Here is a 27,372-nt window from a genome sequence, read left to right as displayed (position 1 = left end):
TAGAAGCCAACAGCAGCCAGTACAAGCCCACTCAAGAAATAAGGGGTTGTTATTTCACTACACCCCCTCCCCGCTACCCCGCTACGTGAACACCGGCGAGAGAGAGACGGCGACATCTCTGCATCGGGCGCTTCTTCTTCGAGCCTTCAACAACTCCCAGGCGCAACTCCAGTAACCCGTGGGGCGTACCCCACATTTTGGTCCTTGACGGAGCCGGATTACGTCGGGTTGTTGAAGAAACTTTGGAAGAATTGAAGACAGAAAATGCCAGTGACAAGATCGCGCAGCGGAGGTTCAAGAGTCGGAGCCACGGAGAGTACATCGGAGTACACCATGTCGACTGCCGTTGCGGACGAACAAGGGACTAGTCAGACGGAGACGACGGCGTCGCAGCGCACCGTGCCAGTGCAGCGCGCCGCTCCGGGGCAGGGCGAGCGCACGCAGGCGCCCCTGCCACACACATCCGCGCAGCCGCCGCTGGCTGAGCAGCAAAGAAGAGCTGCCCAGCGGCCGCTGTCAACATTGGGGCCGGCGCAGCCGCCGCTGAGGACAGAACAGCGGCCGCCGCAGCCGGCAACGGGAGCCGGAGAGCCAACGCTGCAGGAGCAGCGTCGCCAGGCTGAGCTACGGACCCGGCCAGTATCGTCGCCCGAGTCGCCGCCCCCTGCGGAGCAGGGGCCGACGCGGCTCGAGCGCCCCGCGGCGCCAGCGAGATCAACAGCAGCGCCGCCGAGATCGACGGCAACGACGAAGAAATCGAAGCGCACCCGCAAGTTACTGGAGGCCAGGGAGGAGCTACTGCGACTGCAAGTGAAGCTTGCGGCCGCCAAGGTGGCCGCCCTGGAAGCAGACAGCGACTCAGAAGAGGACGTGGACACGGTGATGGAGGAAGCGGACCACAACGCACGGGTGAACAACTGGTTGGATACCAGTGTGCCGCCCATGCCCATCGCCACCGAGCCGCCCCTGGCCATCGCCAGCGAGCCGCACAGAGCGCCGGAGCCACCGCCACCGCTGGGGGACATAGAAGATAGAAGGCCTCAAGCCATAGAAGTCCCTCAGGCACCGGCGGGAGCCGGCGCGCCCGCGCCGCTCCACCACCATAGCCAGCGCCATAGCGCAAGCCGCCCGCTCCGGACAGCACAACAACAACAGCAAGATGTTCGCAGAGCTGCCATACTTCGGGGGGTCGCATCACGAGTGGCTTTCATTCAAGGCCGCGTACTTCGAGACGCAGAGCGGGTTCACGGACTTGGAGAACCTCACCCGCCTGCGCAGAAGCCTCAAGTCGAGAGCAAGAGAAGCCGTCGAGAGTTTGTTGATATACAACTCGAACCCACGCGACGTGATGAAGATTTTGGAGGCAAGATTCGGGAGGCCGGACGCCATAGCTGTCGCAGAAATGGAGAAAATTAGAAGCTTGCCGCGCCTCGCCGACAGCCCACGTGACTTGTGCATATTTGCGAGCAGGGTTACGAACATAGTCGCCACACTGAAGACCATCGGGAAGCAGCGGTACCTACTCAACCCCGAGATAGCGAAGTTAACAATGGAGAAGCTGCCGCCTGCCATGAAGTACCGGTGGTACGACTTCGCCGCAGGACAGCCCACCGACGAGGCCGACATTGAAAAGTTGGCGCGCTTCCTGAACCACGAAGCGGAGATCTGCGGTCCGTACGCGCAGCCGGAAGGGGTTTCGGAGCCGGCGGCGAATCGCAGAAACCACAAAACGTTCAACGCCCAACAGTACGAGGCAGTGAATAGTGAACGTCATAATAGTGAAAGTGAACGGCAATATAGTGAACGCCAGAACAGTGAGCGGCGAAATAGTGAAAGACAGAACAGTGAGCGGCAAAATAGTGATCGTGAAAATAGTGATATAAACAGAAAGTGCGTGTTGTGCAGTGCTACGGGACACAGTGTCGCGGGATGTGCAAAGTGGAGAGACTCGAACACATCGCAGCGCTGGGACTTAGCGAAAGAAAAGCGATTGTGTTTTCGGTGTTTACGATTCCGCGCGCGTGGACATAACTGCAAAGTGATCAAGTGCAACATAGAAGGGTGTGAAAATGTGCATCATAGAACGCTCCACTACTCCAAGAGGAGTGAGGAGCCGAGTGAAGTGATAGGTTCGACGTGGACAGGGAAGGGCACGCAAGCCTTCCTGAAAATAGTGCCTGTGCAAATACGCGGCCCGCGCAAGAGAATAGATACGCACGCACTACTCGACGACGGGTCTACGGTGACACTTATTGACGAAGATCTCGCGCAGCAAGCCGGCCTGCGCGGACCGCGGGAACCTCTACACATCGAGGCCATCGGGAGTGCGCGGGTGGACACCTCCGCGTCCCGGAGGCTCAACATCACGCTGAACCGGTCCGGGCAGGGCAAGCAGCACCGCATACGAGCGCGCACCATTCAGAATCTTAAGCTGTCGCCGCAAAGTGTCAAACTCGAAGACATAGTGAGATGTGAACATCTAAGTGATATTCAAGAAAGTGTAGTGCTACATAGTGCGCGGCCGCAAATATTGATCGGCCAGGACAACTGGCACTTGCTCGTCGCACAGGAGCAGAGAATCGGTAAGCGACACCAACCTATCGCTTCGCTTACACCGCTCGGCTGGGTGCTACACGGCGCGTGCAGTCGCACCGTCGGGCACAGAGTGCATTTTACACAAGAGATTGAGAGCGAGGAACGCCTCAATATGGACCTCAAGCACTTCTTCTCGTTGGAGGCCTTGACGATTGCCCCTAAGCTGCCTCACAACGACCCCGAAGCCCGAGCACTGAAAATACTGAAAGAAAAAACCACGCGGTTAATGGACGGACGCTTCCAAACCGGGTTATTATGGAAAAACGAAGATATCAAGATGCCTGAGAATAGAGACTACGCCCTCAGGAGGCTGGAGGCCACCGAGAAGAAAATAGAAAAGGACCCAGAGGTCAAGGGCAAGGTCATCGAACAGATGGAGGCCCTGGTGGAGAAAGGATACGCAGAACTCGCGCCCGTCAATAGCGACAGTGACAAGAGATGGTACCTGCCCTGCTTCCCGGTCTTCAATCCTCAGAAGCCGGGAAAGATCAGGATGGTGCACGACGCGGCGGCGAAAACGAAGGGCATGGCGCTCAACGACGCACTTCTCACCGGGCCTGACCTCCTGCAATCCCTACCCGGTGTGTTGATGAAGATGCGTCAGCACCGGGTAGCGGTGTCTGCGGACATTGCAGAAATGTTTCTTCAAGTCAAGATCATCCCAGAGGACCGGGACGCTCTACGGTACCTCTGGCGGGGGTGCGACAGGACAGCTCCACCCCAAGAATATAGAATGACCTCGTTAATCTTCGGGGCCACATCCTCACCGGCTACCGCTATTTACGTAAAAAACAGAAACGCAGAAGAGTTCGAAGCGCAATATCCAAAGGCCGCGGCAGCTGTAAGAGACAACCACTATATGGACGACTACATCCAGAGCTTCGAGAACGAAGAGTCAGCCATCGAGATCGCCGCCCAAGTACGCGACATCCATCGCCGTGCGCACTTCCATCTGCGCAAGTGGATCTCCAACTCGCCACGGGTGCTGCAGGAGCTGGAAGAGGAACAGGCGCTCGAGGAGCGCTCCCTGGGCCCCAAGAACGAAAAGGTGCTAGGAATGATATGGAAGACATCATCTGACGCGTTGAAGTACAACTTGGACCTGAGCCGACTTCCCGACGACATCCTACTCCGGAAGCCCACCAAGAGGCAGGCCCTCCAGGTGGTCATGTCCCTATTCGACCCCCTGGGCCTCGTGTCGCCGGTGACAGTCCAGGCGAAGCAAATACTTCAAGAGATTTGGAGGCGGAGCACCGCGTGGGACGAGCATCTACAGGATGACCTGGCGGAGAGGTGGGCCAAATGGGTCCAGCAATTGGAAGCCCTCCGTGCCATCGAGATACCCCGGTGCTACCCTCACTTCACTCAAGGCGACAATCTCCAATTACACGTATTCGTCGACGCCAGCGAAACCGCCTACGCCGCCGCCCTCTACTGGCGGGTGGAAGACAACGACGGGCGGGCGCACACGACACTGGTCCTGGCTAAGAGCCGGGTCGCGCCGCTGAAGACCACCTCGATTCCCCGCCTGGAGCTGCAGGCCGCAGTTATGGGTACGCGGATGGCGAGCTGCGTCCTTGAAGAACACGACCGAAAGCCGACAACAAGGACGTTCTGGACGGACAGCCGAACGGTCCTCACGTGGCTACGAACGGGCGCACGGTCCTACAAACCGTTTGTGGCGCACCGTATAGCAGAGATTGAAGAGAACACCAAGATAGAGGAATGGCGCTGGGTGCCCACCAAGATGAACGTCGCGGACGACGGAACGCGCGACGTGCCCAGGGACTTCGACAGTGAGCATCGATGGTTCAACGGGCCCAGTTTTCTGCGGGACGACCCAGCGACCTGGCCAACCGAAGAAAGGAAAATTCAGCAAGACACCGGGGAGGAAAGAGCAAATTTGATAGACAGGAGAGCCACAAAGCTGCTAGAAGTGATCCCGCAGTGCGACCGGTTCTCCAGGTGGGAGAGGTTCGTGCGAACCACCGCTCGCGTCCTGCAATTTGTTGACAGATGCAGGCCGACAATGAAGCAGGCTGCTTACGCACGGACGCGGGCCAACAAGGTGGCAGACCCCACCTGGAGGAAGCCGCAGTCACGAGACACCAGAGGGCGCGGTCACAAGAAAGAAGTAAAGCAGACTGAAGACAAGTTCGTGGCCCTCCCGGCAGAGCTCCTCATCCGGGCTGAAGATTTAATAGTGCGCGCGTGCCAGGAAGACAGTTTCAGAGAAGAGATCCACTGTCTGTCCCAGCATCGACGCGTCAATCGAGATAGCAAGTTATTCAAGATCGCAGTGGAGTTGGTTGACGGGTTATTGACCATCAAGACCCGTATAGCTGCAGCCGAAGACGTCCCGGAGGCGGTAAAGCGGCCGCCTGTCCTAGACGGCCGTCACCACATCGCGAGGCTGTACATCGGGCACGTGCATCGCAGCGGTCACCACCAGGGTGTGGAGGCCACCATCAACGAGTGCCGGCAGAGGTTCCACATCCTGGGACTTCGGCCGACGGCACGCAGCATCGTGCACCAGTGTACGCCGTGCCGCCGACGACGGTGGGTGCCGCCTGCGCCCCCGACCGGGGACCATCCCGCCGGTCGGCTCGCGCACCATCAGCGCGCCTTCACCTTCACGGGCGTCGACTACTTCGGGCCGCTGCTCACCACCGTGGGGAGAGCCACCAAGAAGACCTACGTGGCCCTGTTCACGTGTCTCACGACGCGTGCGGTCCACCTTGAGATGGCGGCATCACTCACCACCGACTCCGCGGTGATGGCACTGCGGCGGTTCGTCGCGAGACGAGGCTGTCCCAGAACCATCTGGTCCGACAACGGGACCAACCTCCACGGCGCCGAGAGAGAGCTCCGGCGCGCTATCGACAACGCGACAGAAGAGGAAGCGGCCAAGCGGAGGATAACCTGGCGCTTCATCCCTCCCGGCGCTCCTTTCATGGGCGGAGCGTGGGAGCGCTTAGTGAGGTCCGTCAAGACGGCCCTGTCGGCCGTGATGGACAGCCGACCGACCAGCGAGGAGACCCTCGCCACCCTGCTCGCCGAGGTTGAGATGACGGTGAACAGCCGTCCGCTCACCCACGTCTCTGTCGACCCGCAAGACCCGGAGACGCTGACCCCCAACCACTTCCTGCTGTTGGGGCCAGCCCACGCACCACCGGCGGGAGAGACCTCCCCGCAAGACCTCCTGGGCAAGGCGAGTTGGCGGACGGCGCAGCGCCTCGCCGACATGTTTTGGGCGAGATGGCTTCGAGAGTATCTGCCCGAGCTCCAGCACCGGCGGGAGCCCCATGGGAAGGGCCCTGCAGTCCAGCTGGGTGACGTCGTCCTGATCGCCGACAACACGCTGCCTCGCAACACCTGGCCGCTGGGGAGAATCGTGGCTACGTACCCCGGCCCCGATGACATCGTGCGAGCAGTGGACGTGCAGACCAAGGGCGGCATACTACGGCGACCTACGAAGAAGCTGGTGGTGCTGCAGTCGACGGCAGAGCCTGCGAACGTTCTTCCCACGGAGTGATGCGTCGCGGCTACGAGGCTTCACCACGACGCACGGCGGGAGAATGTACAGAACGTTCGTAATAGATGTAAATATGAATAAGTGTATTTTGTATTCGTTTCGTAGCTTATAATAGACCCTGCAATGTATAAAGAAATAGCGATTAGAAATAGACACAGAGATGTATGTTATTTGTGCAATAAAGATAAGCTAGGCCAGAAAAGTAGGCAATTGTTATCTTTATCTGTCATTTTTTTGAATTGTATAGTGTTCTGTTGTATGTCGCTATCAATTTCTTGAGCTTCACATCCTTGTAAGATTGTGTTAAGTCATTTTATTTGTACTGTGTTCTATTGTCTTTTATTTGTGTCTTTATATCGTGTTTATTGTTTGTGTCTATTTTTTGTATTTGTTAATTGTGTATAATTAATCGTTATTTGATATTTGAACATGTAAATTGTATTGTATTTGGATATGAAAATAAATTAACTTGTTGTTGGTGTTGGCTTCATTTAGAAAGGGACATAAAGATAGGAAAATAGGTACTCACCCTCCGACGGAGGACAGAGACAGACATATCGGAAATAGAGCCGTAATCGCTTTACGGTATTGCCTTTTCGAGAGAAAAGGCAAGCATTTGTTGTCTCGCTCCCACTAGCGGCCCTCGCTCACACCGTATTGCGTCTCGCTCGCACTCGCTCCGTCCTTGTCGCACGGAGGCACGCGATACGGCGTTAGATTAATGCGTAGGCGTCACTAGTGGAGAGTGGCATGGTGGGCCCAAATATAGCGGTGGTCCGAGCCAAGACACAGTCCACTTGAAGATAGCTACGAAGTAACAACTAAGAAACAAGAAGTCCCTAGAAGCCAACAGCAGCCAGTACAAGCCCACTCAAGAAATAAGGGGTTGTTATTTCACTACACCCCCTCCCCGCTACCCCGCTACGTGAACACCGGCGAGAGAGAGACAGCGATATCTCTGCATCGGGCGCTTCTTCTTCGAGCCTTCAACAACTCCCAGGCGCAACTCCAGTAACCCGTGGGGCGTACCCCACAATTTACCTACAACTAATGTAAGATAGGTGTGTAGAGGTAAAATAGGGAAGCTCAATTGTTGCCGTTTAATCACTAGGTATATAATTTATGATCGAAAATAGAGAACCTATTACTTAGTTAAGAGGGATAAAACTTAAATGGATACGTCCACATCCCTGCAAAAAACTATCAATAACACGTCTCCTTATCGTCGATCATCGATGCACGGGGATTGCTTAAAATATGGTAGACAGAAAACAAAGTGAATTTAATTGCTATAGTTTAATGATATTATAACTCAATTTTGTCGGCATCAGCATCACTCCGAAAAAAATAATTAATATTGACGGCATGGATTGACGGTGTTATTTCCTTCTATGATCTGAGTTAGGTGTTATTGCTTTAATGTATGTATGTTACGGTTAATGTGATAAATTGAAAATTATGAATAATCGCCGGTTATTATGAATAATTACCGACAGGCTTGGTAAAAGTGATAAATTAATAACATTTATCAGTGATTTATTTAATAATGCACATAAAAGAGAACACCCGGCTCGTGTAATGCGCCGGTGTACAGCCACACATTTTGAACGTTTTGATATTACACACTTATTAATTTTGGCATAATGACTTTGGACTGTTTCTTGCGTAACATTACTTTGCCACTCCATTTTCTTCCATAAACTTTGAATTTTTAATAAATTTCAATATCTAATTACTACGTGTGATAGGTATATCATTGGAAAGAAGAGAAGGTAGAGATATTTTTAAGATAATTGGCAATCCATTATCACCATTAGTTTTTTTTAAATCTAATTCGAACTTGATTTTTTTATCGTGGTTTGTACTTTTGTTGAACTTTGGCGGCTCGCAAATAGTTATTCATTCCTTATCTGGATCTGAAATTTATTTTGACTAAAGGTTTATTCGATATTAGTATCAAATAAAAAAATCGGTTAAATCATGCGAGAAAAAAAAATTAAGCAGTTTTTAGGTCAAATTTCGGAAAAATGAAAAAAGTATAAAAATTGACATCTCCTAAACTATAAAACTTTAGTCATAGAAAGTAAGGTTCAATAATAGCAAATGACCTTTATACGCGTATTAGCTATGGCGGGTTCAGTTTCAGTCACCCTGTAGGTACCTACCTGTGTTGAATTTTTTGGAATTGGGAAAAAAGTACCGAGTTTGAAGCGTTCATGAGCAGACATTGTAGTTGAATATTCAAGTTCTGAATTTGATTATTGATGAATAATAAACCCTACTAGCTCGATTGATGGTTTCATTTCATTTATTTAAACCAGATTAACCTACTAACATTATACCTAAATGCGAAAGTTTGTGTGGATGTCTGGATGTTTGTTACTCTTTCACGCAAAAACTACCGAACGCATTTTGTTGAAACTTTACAGTATTATTGTTTATAACCCAGATTAACATTAGGCAATGATATTATAGAACTTTTGTTTTTAATAATATACGTAATTGATTGACATTAGCTAGGCTATAATTTAACTATGACGATTTGTGACAAGCTAAATTCCACGCGGGTGAAGCCGCGGGCAAAAGCTAGTCTATAATAACTATAATCTTTTTTCGTTAATTTATGAAAATATCAAATTAGCCCGTAATCCTGAATCCTGATACATAAAGTTAGCCTATTAATTTAACACCCAGGTGGGTAGGTAGTGACTGTAGGTACTCAGTGTTGCACTATGCCAGGATTTTTATGTTCCTGTAGGCCTAAGATGCGCGCCGTGATAACTTTTATCGACGTCAAGATGTATGGACAAAATCGATAAAATGGCGTGATAACCGCTTAGGGGCCGTTCAAGTATTACGTAAGCAGATTTCTTACCATTTTTTACCCCCCCGCCCCCGTTATCATCAAAAGTAAGCAAAGCACTTACCCCCTCCCCCTATGCTTACGTAAACATTTTTAGTTATAAATGTTTTTTATACAGTGTGAGTCACGTTAAAGTGTACATATAAAAATAGATGAAACTAGACCTATTTTTATAGACAAAAAAGAGGTCAAAAAATTTTTGAGATATTTTCTTAATGTTTTAAAGATTTTTTTTTGTTCCAATTACTTATTGTAAAGAAAACGTAATTACTTTTAAACTAAGCGGTATATCCTGATAAAATAAAAACATTAATAATGCTAAATAACAGGCGATACTAAAAAAATACATAAAATACACAAAAAAGGCCAACAAATAATAAAAAATGATAGGTACTATTTGAAAAAAAAAACTGTTTTTTTGGTTATTTGATAAATTTCTCCAAAAAATGCCCCTATAACCGGTGGTTTTTATTACTTTGTATTATTCTCTATCGTATTACCTTCGTAAAACCAAAAATCGCATGTCTCTATCCCTATCACAACGTTTGCAATGATGAAATAACTAACGATACATACGATAACTTACGATGACGTAATCATCATCTAGACCCCCTACCCCCATGTCATCCAAAATAAGCAAAACAGAGACCCCCCCACCCCCCCTTGGTGCTTACGTAATACTTGAACGGCCCCTTATCGCGGCGCGCATCTTAGGCCTACTGGTCGGGCTATAAATATTTATTTGGGTTTAGAATTGCCTAAATCTTAAATTCCAGGGGTTTTCTTTCTCACCTTATTTTCAATGAATTTCGACTTATAGCCTGACCAGGAACATAAAAACCCTGGCATAGATAGGTAACCTGGTTTAAATAAATTAAATGAAACCATCAATCGAGCTAGTAGGATTTATTTTATTATTCATCAATAATCAAATTCAGAACTTGAATATTCAACTGCAATGTCTGCTCATGAACGCTTCAAACTCGGTACTTCTTTCTCAATTCCATAAAATTCAACACTTAGAAAGTGACAAAAAAATTTAAAATAGGTAGTTGAAACAAACCACAGCTAATTTTCATAGTGGACTGTACTATACGATAAACATAACATGTCAGTCAATTTGACAACCTTTGTCGGAAACATTATTCAATGAAAATATTGTCCGAACCCTTAGTATTTCTCTTCGACAAATACTTTAACACATTGTGAACCACTTTTCTTTCACTATAAAAAGATTTTAGCAATTTAATTCACAAAATTAACTGCGCACATTTAAAATAAAGTTTGTTTCTTAGATTAATAAAATCTAAGGTTTGTTTACACTTTGACAGCAATAGACTGACATCAACTGACATGCAAGGTGACATGTCAATGAAGTTTTCAGTTACTGTTGCCATTAAAAGAAATTAGTACCATTAGTTTTCCGCAACATGGCGAGGGTTTTTATGTTCCTGAGCCCCGATTACGGTAACTTTTAACGTCTACAATCCAGACACGCTTCTCGATTCTGCGATACGATTGGTCGTTCAACAGCGTACGTCAGCTGTTTTGACCAATCGTATCGCAGAATCGAGAAGCGTGTCTGGATTGTTGACGTTAAAAATTACCGTAATCGGGGCTCTGGTCGGGCGTAAATGTTAATTTAATTCGTAGATGTTAACTAGTATTAAATAAATGTAACTTTGCTACACCCTTACAGGGTCAATGTATGAATGCATGTATACCTGTATGTGCTGAATATGTTATTGCAAATGAATAAATAAATAAATAAATATAATTACTTTACGAAGTAAATGTATGGAAAAAGAATCGGTATTACAATACTTACTTTATCGTTAAGAATATAAAGTCTATATTCGTGTGGAAGAGGGCATTGCGTTTATACGGTTGATAGTAGTGGGAAACTTGGCCAATCACAGGCGACGTAGATGGCGCTGTAGGTCCGACGCGAGCCGGCCGACGACCCTAACTAAACCACGGGCCAAAGCTATAAATAGCTTGATCTGACATCTGTCATCACATTTGATCACATTCATTCATTTGCTTTGTGCGTCTCACGTGGGTTTTGTTATTATTTAAAAATTCGTAGTTTGTTCTAAAATAACCTTATTATAATGAGTGAAGAATTGAAACTTGAGTCCCTGGCTGTACAGCTTTTTGAAATAAATGCCGTGAAGTTTGGCGAATACAAATCTAAAACTGGATTAACTACACCGGTTTACTTTGATTTAAGGGTTATAGTTAGTTATCCTGATGTGATGGTAAGTTGTTTTGATTAATTTAGAATTACTAGCATAGAGTTATACAGGGTGTCCCGTAATGTAACGTCAAGCCGTAACTGGGTGTTGTTGAGGCAAGTTGTGCTGGTTATCAGAAAAATATAAAAAAAATCTATGTGGCATATTTTCAAAATAATAGGCATTTAAAAAAAATCTAAAAATTCTACTCCAGGTCCTTTTACTCGTGTTGCCACAAATCTTCACTTTTTCCAAATTTTTTTTTTGTTATGTAACTCTGAATAATGCTTCTCTAAATTGTTATCAAAATTACAAAACCAGCTGCTCCAGCTTGGATGAAAAAAATACATTATTCCCAAAAAAAATTTCAAAATAAAATTTTTGCCTAGTTTAAACTGACTGTACTGAAAAAAAAATGTACTACGCGAGTGTGGCAAGTGACGTCATAATTTGGCGCATTTAGTAAGGATTCCAAAATTTTTGCTTGGTAAATTTTTGCTGTAATTGTCGACAATTTTTGGTTTTTTGGAAATAATCCCGTTTTTAACTTTATCTACCTTGGTTAAAAATTATTATTCTGTGCCCAAAATTCAAGTTTCTGTGACTGACTACCGTACAGTCAGTCACAGAAACTTTTGTCACCATGACAGTAATTAGTAGTTGACATACTGTGACAAGTCACCCGTGCGCGTGCGCCTTTACTACCTGCTCTGCCTGCACTTGTACTTGGTAACAGGGATAATAAGGATATGAAGTTTCGGTTATGGATACGGTTACGGATATTAGAATAATATTATACCGGTTTCGGTTACGGTCACGGATATGAAATCATTTCAGATTATCCGAAAGTTTCGGATAATTTCGGTTACGGAATTATTAGAATTTCAAAAATGTAGGTAATACAAATAGCAAGATGCTGCGTGAGCGTGACCCACATAGCTACTTTATGTACCAACTAAGACGACACCTATGTATGATAAAGGTAAAACAGGCTGGCATATTAGATGGTGCCAGCGAATGCCAGGCAAGTTAAGATAAAAAAATATTAAGATTTAAGGTACAATTTTAAGACGGGCCGCAGACCGCAAACTGCAACCGCAAACTATGAAATCGGCAGCGCGGCATTGCAGCTGCGGCGTGTATACTGCAGATTTCATAGAGTTTTGCAGTTTGGAACTGTACCCTTAGACTCCGCCTTTATCCGAAACTATCCGTAACTTTTGAATCAGTTTCGGTTACGGTTATGGATATTTTTTTATTTCGGATATCCGATAGTTTCGGTTACGGTTACGGATATCCATAACATCCCTGCTTGGTAAGATGGCCCTCTCCGTCCCGCTCATACCTTTTAAAATGGCTTCTCCACCTCACTTAAGCCAGAAACTTGAATTTTGGGCACATTAGAATAATATTTTTAACCAAGGTAGATAAAGTTAAAAACGGGATTATTTCCAATAAACAAAAATTGTCGACAATTACAGCAAGATTTTACAAAGTGTTATACCATTTTGGAATCCTTACTAAATGCGCCAAATTATGACGTCACTTGCCATACTCGCGTAGTATTTTTTTTTTTCAGTACAGTCAGTTTAAACTAGGCAAAATTTTTATTTTGAAATTTTTTTTGGGAATAATGTATTTTTTTCATCCAAGCTGGAGCAGCTGGTTTTGTAATTTTGATAACAATTTAGAGAAGCATTATTCAGGGTTACATAACAAAAAAAAATATGGAAAAAGTGAAGATTTGTGGCAACACGAGTAAAAGGACCGTCTCACCTGGAGTAGAATTTTTAGATTTTTTTTAAATGCCTATTATTTTGAAAATATGCCACATAGATTTTTTTTTATATTTTTCTGATAACCAGCACAACTTGCCTCAACACCCAGTTCCGGCTTGACGTTACATTACGGGACACCCTGTATGTCTAGGAGTGATAATTACTGTATTGTTTATTTCAGCAAATAATATCTCGCCTAATAAGAGATCATGCCCTAGAAGGCAGTAAATGTGATCATTTGTGTGGTGTACCTTACACAGCTTTGCCGATAGCCACATTGCTGAGTGTAGAGGCCAAGATACCTATGCTGATGAGGCGTAAGGAGGCCAAAGCTTATGGTACAAAGAAAATGATTGAAGGTCATTACAAAGCGGGCCAGAAGTGCCTCATTATTGAAGATGTAGTGACATCAGGCTCCAGCGTGCTGGAAACTGTAAAAGACCTTCGTAGAGAAGGCTTGGTAGCCCAAGAAGCTATTATCATCCTGGACCGAGAACAAGGTGGACGGGAGAACCTTGCTGCAAATGATGTATCTGTAAAATCATTATTCACGATGACAAATTTAATTAATATATTGCTGAAGAATAAAAAGATTGACAACAATATGGCTCTTAAGGTTCTAGATTATCTTCGAAATACAAAAGCACCAACTTCAGGTACTTCATTATTTTTTCTGTTCATAATATTTATATTATGTTTGTACGCTTTGGAGCTCACGGGTCAAAAGTGGCCCGGTCCTTTATAAGGCTTGCGTGGGGATACAGATCCAACACGTAGAGGCCGTTTTAAGCGCAAAATAATCGACAAAAGTGAAAGTGGTGCACATGCTGGATCTAGTCTCTGACTATATCATGGGATGTAGCCAGAGACCATCCCCAGCCTGTGCACAGGAGCTATTGCAGTTATTGGAGAATGGACTAGGGTTATGGATGAAGGATGGATGGACTGGTTACTGGGCTATGGATGGAGACTACGGGTCACCTGCCTGGTTCATAGTCTCGGACTGAAAAAAATGGCAGGCGGTGACTAGCCAGCGACTAAATGGGCCCCCCCCGCGTCATGGGTCGTATAGACCGGACTGAGGGGCAACATTGGCGTCTGCCAGCTCAGGGGTGTAGAGAGGTGTGCTGCGCTTTCTCCGGAGTTACTCGCGGCGTTATGCCCTTTAACACTTCCACCCCTGGAGCATATAGCTCTAGCGACTCCACTCTGGCCGGCCGGTTAAGGCAAGCCAGAGGTGAAAATCCTGCAGACCCTCTCGGATTCCACTTCGGCAAGCCGAAGACGAGGGTCTTGACCGACTCTCGGGAGCACTCGGATTAACAACTGGCCCCGTGGTGTCGCTACTCACCAACAGCTCGCCACAAAGCTGCCCTGCGGGGCATATTTATATTATTATTATAATATTATTATTATAATATTATTATATTGTAAAGTAATGACATTGTTATCTGAACATTTTTACAGAGAAACCTGAAGACCGCACACAACTCACATTTGAGAAAAGGGCAGAATTAGCAACCAATGAAATTGCTAAGCAGCTGTTTGATGTTATGGCAACAAAGAAAACCAATCTTTGTGTGTCTGTTGACTTAACTACAACCACATGTATATTGGATTTGTTGGAAAAAGTTGGTGAACATGTGTGCTTAGTGAAGACACATGCTGATATTATTGAAGACTTCAGTACGGACTTCATAACCAGGCTTAAAAGTTTGGCAAAAAGATTCAACTTTCTTATATTGGAAGATAGAAAGTACGCAGATATTGGAAATACTGTATCTTTGCAGTATGCAAAAGGATTGCACAAAGTTTCAGAGTGGGCTGATTGTGTAACCGCACATTCTTTGCCTGGAGAGGGAATTCTTAAAGCCATCAATGGGGCAACCAACGGTGTCAGAAAAGGAGTATTTTTATTGGCAGAGATGAGTAGTGAGGTAAGTTTTCAATTGAACCATAATTATTCAATTTACTCCAATCAGCATATTTTGATTTGTTTCATACAATGCATTAACATTAGGCAATAAGATCTGTTTTTGCAATCTAATATAATTTTTAAAATGTAATGTAATTTTTTAACGGAAGAGTCAAGTAAAAACTAATAAAAACAATTCTCATAACAGGGAAATCTTATCACACCAGAGTACACAGATAAAACAGTCAGTATGGCTTCAAATTTTCCAAGTTTGATTTGTGGATTTGTGTCTCAGAACAAAAACACTTTCAATCAACCAGGTAAGTTCAAAATATTTTATTTGTCAGTATTAATGAAAAAACTATTTAAAAAAATCCACTGTGTCTAGTAGACACAGTGGATTTTTTTAAACAGCTAAAGTATGTAGACTCTACATACTTTAGCACTATGAAAGCATTTTATTTCACCACTAGTGTTAATTAATATTTTTTGAACAAAATTGTGAATAATTGTAAAATGTTTATTTGGTAGGTACCATTGCAATTAACAACAAAAATGACTTAACCAATTTTTAAGCAAACAGTTATTGTATCAAGCCTCTTCTCACATTCCAGGTCTAATACAATTGACTCCAGGAGTGCAGCTGGAAAGCACCAAAGACGATCTGGGCCAGGTGTACAACACTCCAGAGAAGGTTATGCTGGAGAAAGGCGCAGACGTCGTGGTTGTGGGCCGAGGCATTCTGTCTGCAAAGAACCCCGCTGCTGAGGCACTGGTCTATAAAGAGGCTCTATGGAAGAACTACCTCAAGAGAGTGTCTGGAAAAATGGAATTATGAAAAGAGTATAACATTTTAAACTTTCGCGTTCCATTTCAACTAAAATAGTAAGACAGGGGTCTTAACGCGACGTTTATTAATGAGTTACATTATGTACTCACGGCTTGACGTTTCGGCTGCGATGTTGTGCCGTGGTCACAAGCAGACTGGCCCACACTGAATACCTCGGCCCCTCAGATCATAGAAGGGATCTTTTTATGATCTGAGCTCGGCCCACAACCACGACGTCTGCGCCTTTCTCCAGCATTACTCTTTCACGCAAAAACTACCGAACGGATTTCGATTAAACTTTACAATATTATTGTTTATAACCCAGAATAACATATAGGCTATAATTTATAACGATATGTGACAAACCAAATTTCAATAAATAAATAAGTCGTGAGAAATATTTACAAAAAAGCGCCATTTATAAACATTGCTTTTGACGTTCGTAAATATTCATGCGGCGATGAAGCCGTGCAACGCCATCTACACTCGCGAGCAAAAGTATGGAATCACTTACATGAAGTTGTTTCCACGCGATCTTGTGTACTAACGAATTTGTTAGGAACAAAAAAAGTGACTCCATTTTAAAGATTAAACTTTTAATTTTAAATTGATACCAAATTCATTTAAATCACACCAGTATTTAAAAAGATATCCCGGCTGATGTGAAGAAGTAACGAAAAATACATGTATGAACTGTTTGATACGTCGCGAGTTTCGGCCTATTTACCCCCTATAAAAGCACGCGTTTTCGGATTTTTGCTTTCACACGTTGATTCATACACATCTCCGCTTCTTTTGACACTTTACCTGGGATTCTACAACTTCAGAAGCAGCACAAATCGTTGCACTATTGCAAGAAAGGCTCAGCCAGCGGGCTGTCGCACGTCAGCGCCACTTAGGTCAGTCCTGGGTTTCGAAAGTTTCAAGACGCTTTCGGGAGACTAGTGGCTTTATCCCGAGACCAAGTTCTGAACAGCGCCGGTGCACATCGCAGAGGGAAGACCGTTTTTTCATTTCAACCTCTCTATGAAATCGTCATTTGACTGGAATCGATGTCCATCAAGAGCTCAGAAATGTTCGTAAGATAGCTGTTAGCGAGTGGACAGTTCGTCTAAGATATAAGCAATAGAATTTGACTCCAAAAAGGCCTGCCACAGGCTCGAAACTGACGGCAGGTCACCGATAAGCACCCTTTCAATTTGCTCGTACACATCTCGATGGGAAGGCGAGTAATGGAGGCGAGTTCTGTTCTCCGATGAATGCAAACTGTGTTTGCAGGGCAGCAGTCGAAGAGGTCGGGTTTATAGGCGGCCTGAGGAGCGATTTGTGCAGTGCTGGTTCGCTGAAACTGTGGCTTATGGGGGTGGCTTGCTCGACTTAACATCGAGATGTGTACGAGCAAATTGAAAGCGTGCTTATCGTGACCTGTCGTCAGTTTCGAGCCTGTGGCAGGTCTTTTTGGAGTTAAATTCTATTGCTTATGTCTTAGACAAACTGTCTACTCGCTAACAGCTATCCTACGAACATTTCTGAGCTCTTGCTGGACGTCGATTCCAGTCAAATGACGATTTCATAGAGAGGTTGACATGAAAAAACGGTCTTCCCTCTGCGATGTGCACCGGCGCTGTTCAGAACTTGGTCTCGGGATAAAGCCACCAGTCTCCCGAAAGCATCTTAAAACTTTCGAAACCCAGGACTGGCTTATGTGGCGCTGACGTGCGACAGCCCGCTGGCTGAGCCCTTCTTGCAATAGTGCAACGATTTGTGCTGCTTCTGAAGGTGTAGAATCCCAGGTAAAGTGTCAAAAGAAGCGGAGATGTGTATGAATCAACGTGTGAAAGCAAAAATCCGAAAACTTGTGCTTTTATAGTGGGTAAATAGGCCGCAACTCGCGACGTATCAAACAGTTCATACATGTCTTTTTCGTTACTTCTTCACATCAGCCGGGATATCTTTTTAAATACTGGTGTAATTTAAATGAATTTGGTATCAATTTAAAGATAAAAGTTTAATCTTTAAAATGGTGCCACGTTTTTTGTTCCTAACAAATTCGTTAGTACACAAGATCGCGTGGAAACAAATTCATGTAAGTGATTCCATACTTTTGCTCGCGAGTGTACATCTATCAAGCGCTGTGTACTATTGCATTGGTTAAAACGGGGTCCACGCGTATGAAGTCGCGGGCTGCCGCTAGTTTAAATTAATGATATCTGTGATAAAAAACATACACATAAGATAGTACCAAGTACCTACATAATAATATTTTGTTGAATGTTTACATGGTTTTTTTTTAATCTAATTATACAGGGTGTTAGGTAAATGGGTATATGAGCCGACACTAGTCCATGTTAACATGGTCATATAAATGGTATGGTGGTATTTATTTACAAAATAAATTTTATAAAATCCGATTTGTATGAAAATTAAAATAATTAAAATGTAGATATCAATTTTCTGACTTCACCATACCATTTATATGACCATGTTAACATGGGCTAGTGTCGGCTCATATACCCATTTACCTAACACCCTGTATACGTATAGGTACATACTATGTTCAAGTTTTTGCAATTTTCTTTTGATTTAAGTGTTCAACGTTCATACCTATCAATTGTTATCTGGGGGCACGGCAGTGCCCCCACCAAGTCGAGCAAAAAAGCGGCACGGCCGTACCATCCTTTTCTCGAAGCAATTCAGGCCATTTTCGACCGCCTGTAACTTCGTTGTGGATAAAACTAGAAGGCTGAATTTTCATTAGCTATGCAGGCATTGTAAAGACACGGTATATTTAAAATTTCATTCAATTTGAACCAGTAGTTTAAGAATTATAACGGGTCAAAGTTACTTAATTTTGTCACTCACTGACTCACTGACTCACCGATCATCAAAACTCTAAGGCACTTCTAGCAGACCTAGAAGCTTCAAATTTGGAATATAAGTAGTGTTTGGTGTATGAATCAAGGAAAAACTAAAATATTTGGGGGCACGGTAGTGCAACCGCCAAGTCGAATAAAATTTTTCAATTTCGGTCCAGTTTTCTAGATACATAACTGCTGTCTACAAAATACAAAAAGAAATGATATTTGGGGGCACGGTAGTGCAACCGCCAAGTCGAGTAAAATTTTTCAATTTCGGTCCAGTTTTCTAGATACATAACTGCTGTCTACAAAATACAAAAAGAAATGAGATCCCATCAAAAACAATACTTGTCAAAAAAACCAAGTCTCGCAACTCAGTTGTTCTACGGTAAAAAGTTGTGAGATCCATGTAATACCAAGTCCAGGCCAGGAAATCTTTAACGTTTTACATAAATATATTGACTTGGCCATCGCATGAAAACACGTGTAAATTAAATTATTTAGTGCGATGGCCAAGTCAATATATTTATGTAAAACGTTAAAGATTTCCTGGCCTGGACTTGGTATTACATGGATCTCACAACTTTTTACCGTAGAACAACTGAGTTGCGAGACTTGGTTTTTTTGACAAGTATTGTTTTTGATGGGTATTTTTTACAAAAAGTATTTTTGAAGTTATTTTTTCATATTTTATGTGGGTAGGTATTTAATAACTATTCTATTTGGATGTAAGGAAGGAGATATTCTTTAACAGAGATGTAATGTAAACGTTAATGTAATACTTTGAGACGTTTATTGTTCTATTTGTAGTACGTAAGTGTAATAAAAGATGTATTGAAAATAACTCCTTTTATTTTTTTAAGGACCATGCTTTGTGTACCTATAGTCTGATTTGTGTATGTAAGTACAGGGCCGCGATTGCGCTAAATATTTTCTCAACTACAACGCGACTAGACGAACGAAAATCACAAATTCGTATCGCGATGTCGCTTTGACAGCTAGTTCAAACGAAAACAAAACGCAACTGCTTCTTTGTGTAAAAGCTAAAAGAAAGCTACTTTTTCTTGTTGTAGTTTGACACCATACCCCTATAATTTTATTCGAAACCACAACTTTTTTAAAAAAGACCCTTCATTCTGGTCTTAAACTTAATTAATTTTAAATTACCTGTAAATTACGATTTTTGTTCGCATTGTAATTGATATAAGTAGTTTGATTGAGTTGACAAAATAGTGACGTCACTTGCTTGTAGTGCCATACAAAATCTATGGGAGAGTTTCGTTTTGACAGTTTTAAAAAGTACGTCAATTGATTGGTGGTGTTGTTACGGTCAAAGTGATAAATGTGAAAATTATGAATAATCGCCGGTTATTATGAATAATTACCGCATGATTTGGTAAATGTGATTAATATGAGATCATTTTAGTGTGTATAAACTAAATAGGCACCCTAACCTATTTTTCACTTTAAATCAAAACAATGTGTTATAGTTATAGGCATTATGGCAAAGTAATGTTAAGCAAAAAACATTCCAAACTCATTTTGCCAAATTATATTAATATATGATATCAAAACGTTCAAAATGTGAGGCTGTACATGAGCGCTGTACACGAGCCGGTGTTCTCTTTTATGGTGTTTGTTAGTATTAAGGTTACATTATGAAATAATCACTGAAAAATGTGATTAATTTATCACTTTTACCAAGCCTGTCGGTAATTATTCATAATAACCGGCGATTATTCATAATTTTCAATTTATCACATTAACCGTAACAGTGTCACCTTCACGAACATTTCCTGTGTTGGTGTTCGGACTTTTATTGGAAAGTGTCGTCTTTGTTGTTTTTTGGCTAAGATCAAAGTGTAGTGTAGTCTTTGTTTGCGCGTGAAGTGTGAACTTTACCGCGATATCGAATTTGCACCTCAACTGGAATGAAAAATGGAGCGCAACTGGTGAAGAAGCGCCAAAATATTTTAAATAGTATAGAGACGCTTCCCTTCGAGTGACTTCATATCGCCAGCAGCTATATATATTAGGGATGTTATGGATTGTAGTTTCGGTTATGGATACGGTTACGGATATAGGAATAATACTCGATTTCGGTTACGGTTACGGATATTTTTTTATTTCGGATATCCGAAAGTTTCGGTTACGGTTACGGATATCTGTGCTTTAGAATGCAATTTGCAATAATTGTCCAACACAGTTCATTCATGGCCGCACACTTTACATCGAATAAAAAGTAATTGATAAAAAAAAATTGATACTAGATGGCATTATAAAGGTAAATCAGGCTGTTATGCCTTTACATAATGCTATACAAGAATCAATTTAAACTGCCTACATCCGAAACCATCCGAAACTTTTGAATCGGTTAAGGTTACGGTTTCGGATAGTTTTTAAATTCGGATATCCGAAAGTTTCGGTTACGGTTACGGATATCCATAACATCCCTGCTATATGTACAGGGTGTTAGGTAAATGGGTATATGAGCCGACACTAGCCCATGTTAAATGGTCATATAAATGGTATGGTGAAATCAGAAAATTGATATCTTAATTTTAATTATTTTAATTTTCATACAAATCGGATTTTATAAAATTTATTTTGTATGAAAATTTAAAAAATTAAAATGATGACATCAAATTTCTGACTTCACCATACCATTTATATGCCCATGTTAACATGGGCTAGTGTCGGCTCATATTATACCCATTTACCTAACATCCTGTATATTACTTTTACTCTATGCTTAAAATTGGAATATGAGTGAGTATTCTTTGTAGTAAATCGATATCGATTAAAAAGGAAAAAAATATTTTCTGCTTAGTTTAAATTTTATGTGGCAGATAAGCCAAGAAAAAATAATTGACAAACGCAGACTCAAATCCATAAAACAAAGTCGTTAATTTTAACGACATAATATTACATTTACGTATAATACTTATCGATCGTTTTATGTTTTTTTAACGCATAACGAACAAGGCGCGTCACTAATATGTTACCACAGAAGACACAGATGGATACATACACAGGTATATACAGTGTGAGTCACGTTAAAGTGTACATATGAAAATAGATGAAACTAGACCTTGTTTGAATTGTATGTATTTTTTTAGTATCGCCTGTTATTTAGCATTATTACTGTTTTTATTTTATCAGGATATACTGCTCAGTTTGAAAGTTATTACGTTTTCTTTACAATAAGTAATTGGAAGAAAAAAAATTCTATAATTTTTTTTAAAAAAATCTCAAAAAAATTTTGACCTCTTTTTTGTCGATAAAAATAGGTCTAGTTTCATCTATTTTCATATGTACACTTTAACGTGACTCATACTGTATATGGATAGATCATGAAGCTACAGATAAATATGGAGGCTACACTCCGAATACCTACTTGAAGCACAAACTAAGTATCACTATCTCGCTCTCTGTGGGCATACTCGCTCTTTCTAAATAAACAAAAAATATAAAATTGCTCAAATTCAATGAAACCAATGTAAAATCTTTATTTCTTGACATAGGTATCATTAAAAATGATAAGTGTAATTACTGGTAAAACGTTTTAGGAAGAAATTACTGTAAAAAATGTGAAAAATGTTTACAATGATCCAATGTCGGAAATCACGAAATAAACACTTACGCGTGGAATCTTATGTCACTTCCAGGACATCACGTACTACTACTACCGCAACCACGCACTACAAAATTTTGCACCAATTCTTGTGATAAAACAATGATTATTTCCTGTAAACAATCTCAAACGAAATTAACTGCTTAATAAACAAAATAGTAAACAACCGCCATGATGGGTCGGATTGGGCCGATGTTGCCACATGGTACCGATTACTCAGGAATTGGGATTGTAATTCCCTGATTCGCTAACACATTAAGCTTAAATGGCCGACAATTTTGTGATTTTTTATTTAACTAGGTAATCTTAGTTTCAAATATTAATTATTTATTTGTTTAACTTCTGATTTGGTTAGTGAATTAGCTATTTCGAAGAATTTACAAGGAGATTTAAATCAGAAGATAGCAATACTACAGTTCACACTAAAAAGAGAGGTAGGGCCGCAGAGAGCGAGATAGACATAAGTAGGTATTTGACTCAAGTTTTTGTTCCAACTCTGCCCTCCATTTTTATCTTTAGCTTCATGGGATAGATGCGGCATGTGTCAAAAATTGTATGAAGCCGAGCGTGCACAGATATGGATTAGAGTAGATACAGCAAGTTGATCGTCAAAGCGTGCCATTCCGATATGTCCAAATGGACATACATGGTCGAGTGATGTTCATGTAATCCGATTACAACAATCGGTTACGATGATTTTACGAGAACAGTAGTACAAACACGGTAGAAAGAAGATATTATTTACGGATTGAGAATTGTAATTAACAGCACAAGTAGCAAATAATTAATTAGAATAAAGTAGCAGTAGAAGAAGTATAAAGTAGCATTGTTTTTAATACATATCCTGCGATGTACTCTTAAGAGTTAAAACCATGGTCCCTGTATGTGGTGCACTCATACCGATCCCAAGGAACCGTACTTAATCATAACAATAAGACACACACTGATCCATGTATTCATGCACTTGACAAATTTATGTCTTGAAACGCTGGTAGGGTAAAAAAAATAACGAGATTTGACGATTTGTAAGAATTACTTTATTTTAAAAAGGTAAATAAAGATGTTTTTGGTTTTGTATTTAACAAATTATCAGTTTTATCGGAATTAATTAATTTTCGAATCGAGTCACACGATATCTTTCGATGACTTTGCGAATGCAGTACGATGATACGATTACTTTTACGTTACGGCAATCACTAAAATTCGCTAAAATGACACTAATGACGTTTAAAAAGTGGCACGCTCGGCTTCATACAATTTTTGACACATGCTGCATCTATCCATATCTGTGCGAGCGTGCCACTTTTTAAACGTCATTAGTGTCATTTTGCTGCTGTCAGATTGCCGCAACGTAAAAGTAATCTTATCATCGTACTGCATTTGCAAAGTCATCGAATGATATCGTGTGACTCGATTCGAAAATTAATTAATTCCGATAAAACTGATAATTTGTTAAATACAAAACCAAAAACATCTTTATTTACCTTTTTAAAATAAATTAATTCTTACAAATCGTCAAATCTCGTTATTTTTTTTACCCTACCAGCGTTTCAAGACATAAATTTGTCAAGTGCAGGAATACATGTATCAGTGTGTGTCTTATTGTTATGAGTAAGTACGGTTCCTTGGGATCGGTATGAGTGCACCACATACAGGGACCATGGTTTTAACTCTTAAGAGTACATCGCAGGATATGTATTAAAAACAATGCTACTTTATACTTCTTCTACTGCTACTTTATTCTAATTAATTATTTGTTACTTGTGCTGTTAATAATTATAATTCTCAATCCGTAAATAATTTCTTCTTTCTACCGTGTTCGTATCGTACTACTGTCCTCGTAAAATCATCGTAACCGATTGTTGTAATCGGATTACATGAACATCACTCGACTATGTATGTCCATTTGGACATATCGGAATGGCACGCTTTGACGATCAACTTGCTGTATCTACTCTAATACATATCTGTGGTTACATACATGAAGCTACAGATAAAAATGGAGGGCAGAGTTTGGAACAAAACTTGAGTCAAATACCTACTTATATCTATCTCGCTCTCTGCGGCCCTACCTCTCTTTTTAGTGTGAACTGTAGTATTGCTATCTTCTGATTTAAATCTCCTTGTAAATTCTTCGAAATAGCCAATACACTAACCAAATCAGAAGTTAAACAAATAAATAATTAATATTTGAAACTAAGATTACCTAGTTAAATAAAAAATCACAAAATTGTCGGCCATTTAGGCTTAATGTGTTGGCGAATCAGGGAATTACAATCCCAATTCCTGGGTAATCGGTACCATGTGGCAACATCGGCCCAATCCGGCCCATCATGGCGGTTGTTTACTATTTTGTTTATTAAGCAGTTAATTTCGTTTGAGATTGTTTACAGGAAATACTCATTGTTTTATCACAAGAATTGGTGCAAAATTTTGTAGTGCGTGGTTGCGGTAGTACGTGCTGTCCTGGAAGTGACATAAGATTCCACGCGTAAGTGTTTATTTCGTGATTTCCGACATTGGATCATTGTAAACATTTTTCACATTTTTTACAGTAATTTCTTCCTAAAACGTTTTACCAGTAACTACACTTATCATTTTTAATGATACCTATGTCAAGAAATAAAGATTTTACATTGGTTTCATTGAATTTGAGCAATTTAATATTTTTTGTTTATTTAGAAAGAGCAAGTCTGCCCACAGAGAGCGAGATACTGATACTTAGTTTGTGCTTCAAGTAGGTATTGGGAGTCTGGCCTCCATTTTTATCTGTAGCTTCATGGTTACATAGTACTTGCTAACATCTATCTAACTAATGTCAAAAATCATTTTATCACTAACCTCGCTTGAAAACAAAACAAAAGGTGTTGAGATGGAATTCATTGTTAAGGAATTAGGTTTTAATAGTAAAAATATATTTCCAACAGTTTCGACAGACCTTTGTGCTGTTGTTGTACATAATACTTGGTTGAAGAAGTGGTTGAAAAACTTGGAAGTTGATAATTCTGTGAACAGTGTTGATTTTACCCTACAACCTGGTGAAAGTGTACCCTATCCGTTCAGGAAAATATTTATTAGGGTATGTGCAGCTTCATTTACTGTGAATATGTTGTTTAAAGGTCTTTCCTAAACTGAATCAGTTTAGATCTTTGAACATTCCAATTTGTTAAAGAAATAAAGAAATTCTTTATTTGCCTACTTAATTGTGTTTATTTGTATTTTAGGTGTTGAATAAAAAAGCCTCCAAGGTCCTACCACTGCCTCGGTATAAACTGAATGATGGCACCACTGAACTACCTCTCACATTCTCACAGCTCCTGCAATATGTGTCACAGAATAACCAAAGAAATCTGTGGAAAGAGTCCTACAAAAAATACTGCCAAAATGACTCCAATAGCAAAGAGAGCACTATTGTTAATTTGTTAGAGCATGATCAGCTGTTATCTGAAGTATTATTTCGATTGTATGGATGCAATATCATTAGGATTAAACATGATAGTTCTGGCAAGCTCGTAGAATACAAAGAGATAGCACCAAATAAATATGTTTCTAAATCATATGAAACCCATGTCAATTTGTTATCAGCTTTATTCATATTAGAGACTGACAATAACTACTTTGTAATATATGGTGGGCATTATGAACATAGTTTATTAGACTGTTTGAATTTCAGCCCTCATTTGGTCGATATGAATTATGGGCGTGGATTGTTCCTCACATACCAGTTGCTGCACATGGCCAAGGCAACGGGTGACAGAGGTCTGAGCTTAGGCAATCTGACATTGCAAGATATCTATTTGACAGAAAACTTGTGGCTGCAGATCCTGCCTCTAGTTACAAACAACATTCATTGTTTGGATGCCTCTCTTATACATGAGAATAAGAGTAAGCAGACTACTCCAGTAGTGGCCGGCAAAAGCCAGAGTCAAGCTAAGAAGGAGGAGTGGTGTTGGAGAAATGATGCTGTTCAGTTAGAAAAACTGTGCATGCTGTGGGTCCGGGGAAGGATATCAAACCTGGACTACTTGCTGCACCTCAACGCGTTAGCTGGGAGGAGTGCTGATGATCCCCAGGCACATTTCATGGTGCCATGGGTGACCGATTTTGCATCTAGATGTGGTAATGTTTATTATCGAATTCCAATTATAATAACCTAATGGTTTATTTTCTATGCAATTAGTATCATAAAGTATGTAGATTTTCTATTTTTACCATTCTACAGCCCCCATTATATTGTATGTCTACACCTATGTTTTTATGCATAGAATTATAATATTTTTTTATTTACTTGAGTAGTAAACACTAACACATTCAAAAACCCTCTTTATGTTTTAGATACATAGTTGCATTGTGTATGATTTTAGGGCGGAACTGGCGAGACCTCTCTAAGTCGAAGTACCGCTTGAACAAAGGCGATCGCCAACTGGACATGACTTATGACGTCGGAAGTTGCTCAGAACAAATCCCGCACCACGTCTCTGATGCATTAACTGACATCACATGCTATGTCTACTTAGCTAGGAGGTAATTATCTAAGGCTCGGCGCAAATGGGCCACCGGCCAGTCCGGCCACAGGTAATTATCTAAGGCTCGGCGCAAATGGGCCACCGGCCACAGCCACACCGGTGGCCAGCGACGGTGACTTAACACACTAATACCTACTTGATAAAAACTTGCTACCTATAAATATTTCTCTATTCATTCATAGAGCAATCCCACTAATATTAATAATGCGAAAGTTTGGATGTCTGGATGTTTGTTACTCTTTCACGCAAAAACTACTGAACGGATTTTGACGAAACTTTACAGTATTATTGTTTATAATTAAGAATAACATATAGGCTATAATTTATGACGATCTGTGACAAATTAAATTTCACGCGGGTGAAGTTGCGGGCAAAAGCTAGTGTTTAGATATATTGTGTAGACGTCGATACAATATCGTATTATTCTATTAACAGGACCCAAAAAGAAGTGCTATGCAAATATGTAAGAAACAAGTGGGTCCCAGCAGAGTACCCTGCGTCAATCCAGCGTATGCAGGAGTGGACGCCTGACGAATGCATACCTGAATTCTACACTGATCCTACTGTGTTCAAGAGCATACATGAAGATTTGCCGGTAAGAT

The 27,372-nt window shown here is 41.8% G+C and overlaps 3 protein-coding genes across 3 annotated transcripts in view; all 3 read left to right on the top strand.

The window, feature by feature from the left end:
- Window positions 1-264: 264 nt before the first annotated feature.
- LOC135074809 (uncharacterized) lies at window positions 265-6,130 on the top strand. The gene is made up of 2 exons (XM_063969188.1): window positions 265-1,161; window positions 1,217-6,130. The coding sequence occupies exons 1-2, from the start codon at window positions 265-267 to the stop codon at window positions 6,128-6,130; spliced, it is 5,811 nt and encodes a 1,936-aa protein (XP_063825258.1).
- A 4,890-nt stretch (window positions 6,131-11,020) lies between these two features.
- On the top strand, window positions 11,021-16,588 carry LOC135074426 (uridine 5'-monophosphate synthase-like). Its single transcript, XM_063968715.1, has 5 exons — window positions 11,021-11,254; window positions 13,190-13,664; window positions 14,476-14,945; window positions 15,132-15,243; window positions 15,538-16,588. The coding sequence occupies exons 1-5, from the start codon at window positions 11,108-11,110 to the stop codon at window positions 15,759-15,761; spliced, it is 1,428 nt and encodes a 475-aa protein (XP_063824785.1). The 5' UTR covers window positions 11,021-11,107; the 3' UTR covers window positions 15,762-16,588.
- Window positions 16,589-25,070: 8,482 nt separating this feature from the next.
- LOC135074764 (WD repeat-containing protein 81) overlaps window positions 25,071-27,372 on the top strand; it is a 36,370-nt gene continuing 34,068 nt past the window's right edge. The window contains exons 1-4 of the mRNA XM_063969147.1: window positions 25,071-25,323; window positions 25,469-26,363; window positions 26,609-26,768; window positions 27,206-27,365. Of these exons, the coding sequence (XP_063825217.1) occupies window positions 25,117-25,323; window positions 25,469-26,363; window positions 26,609-26,768; window positions 27,206-27,365 (1,422 nt within the window). The 5' untranslated portion in view covers window positions 25,071-25,116. The remainder of the gene's footprint in view (window positions 25,324-25,468; window positions 26,364-26,608; window positions 26,769-27,205; window positions 27,366-27,372) is intronic.

This window comes from Ostrinia nubilalis, chromosome 9 (genome assembly GCF_963855985.1).
Source record: "Ostrinia nubilalis chromosome 9, ilOstNubi1.1, whole genome shotgun sequence".
NCBI classification, from domain to species: Eukaryota; Metazoa; Arthropoda; class Insecta; order Lepidoptera; family Crambidae; genus Ostrinia; species Ostrinia nubilalis.
This window is presented reverse-complemented; position numbering and strand designations above follow the sequence as displayed.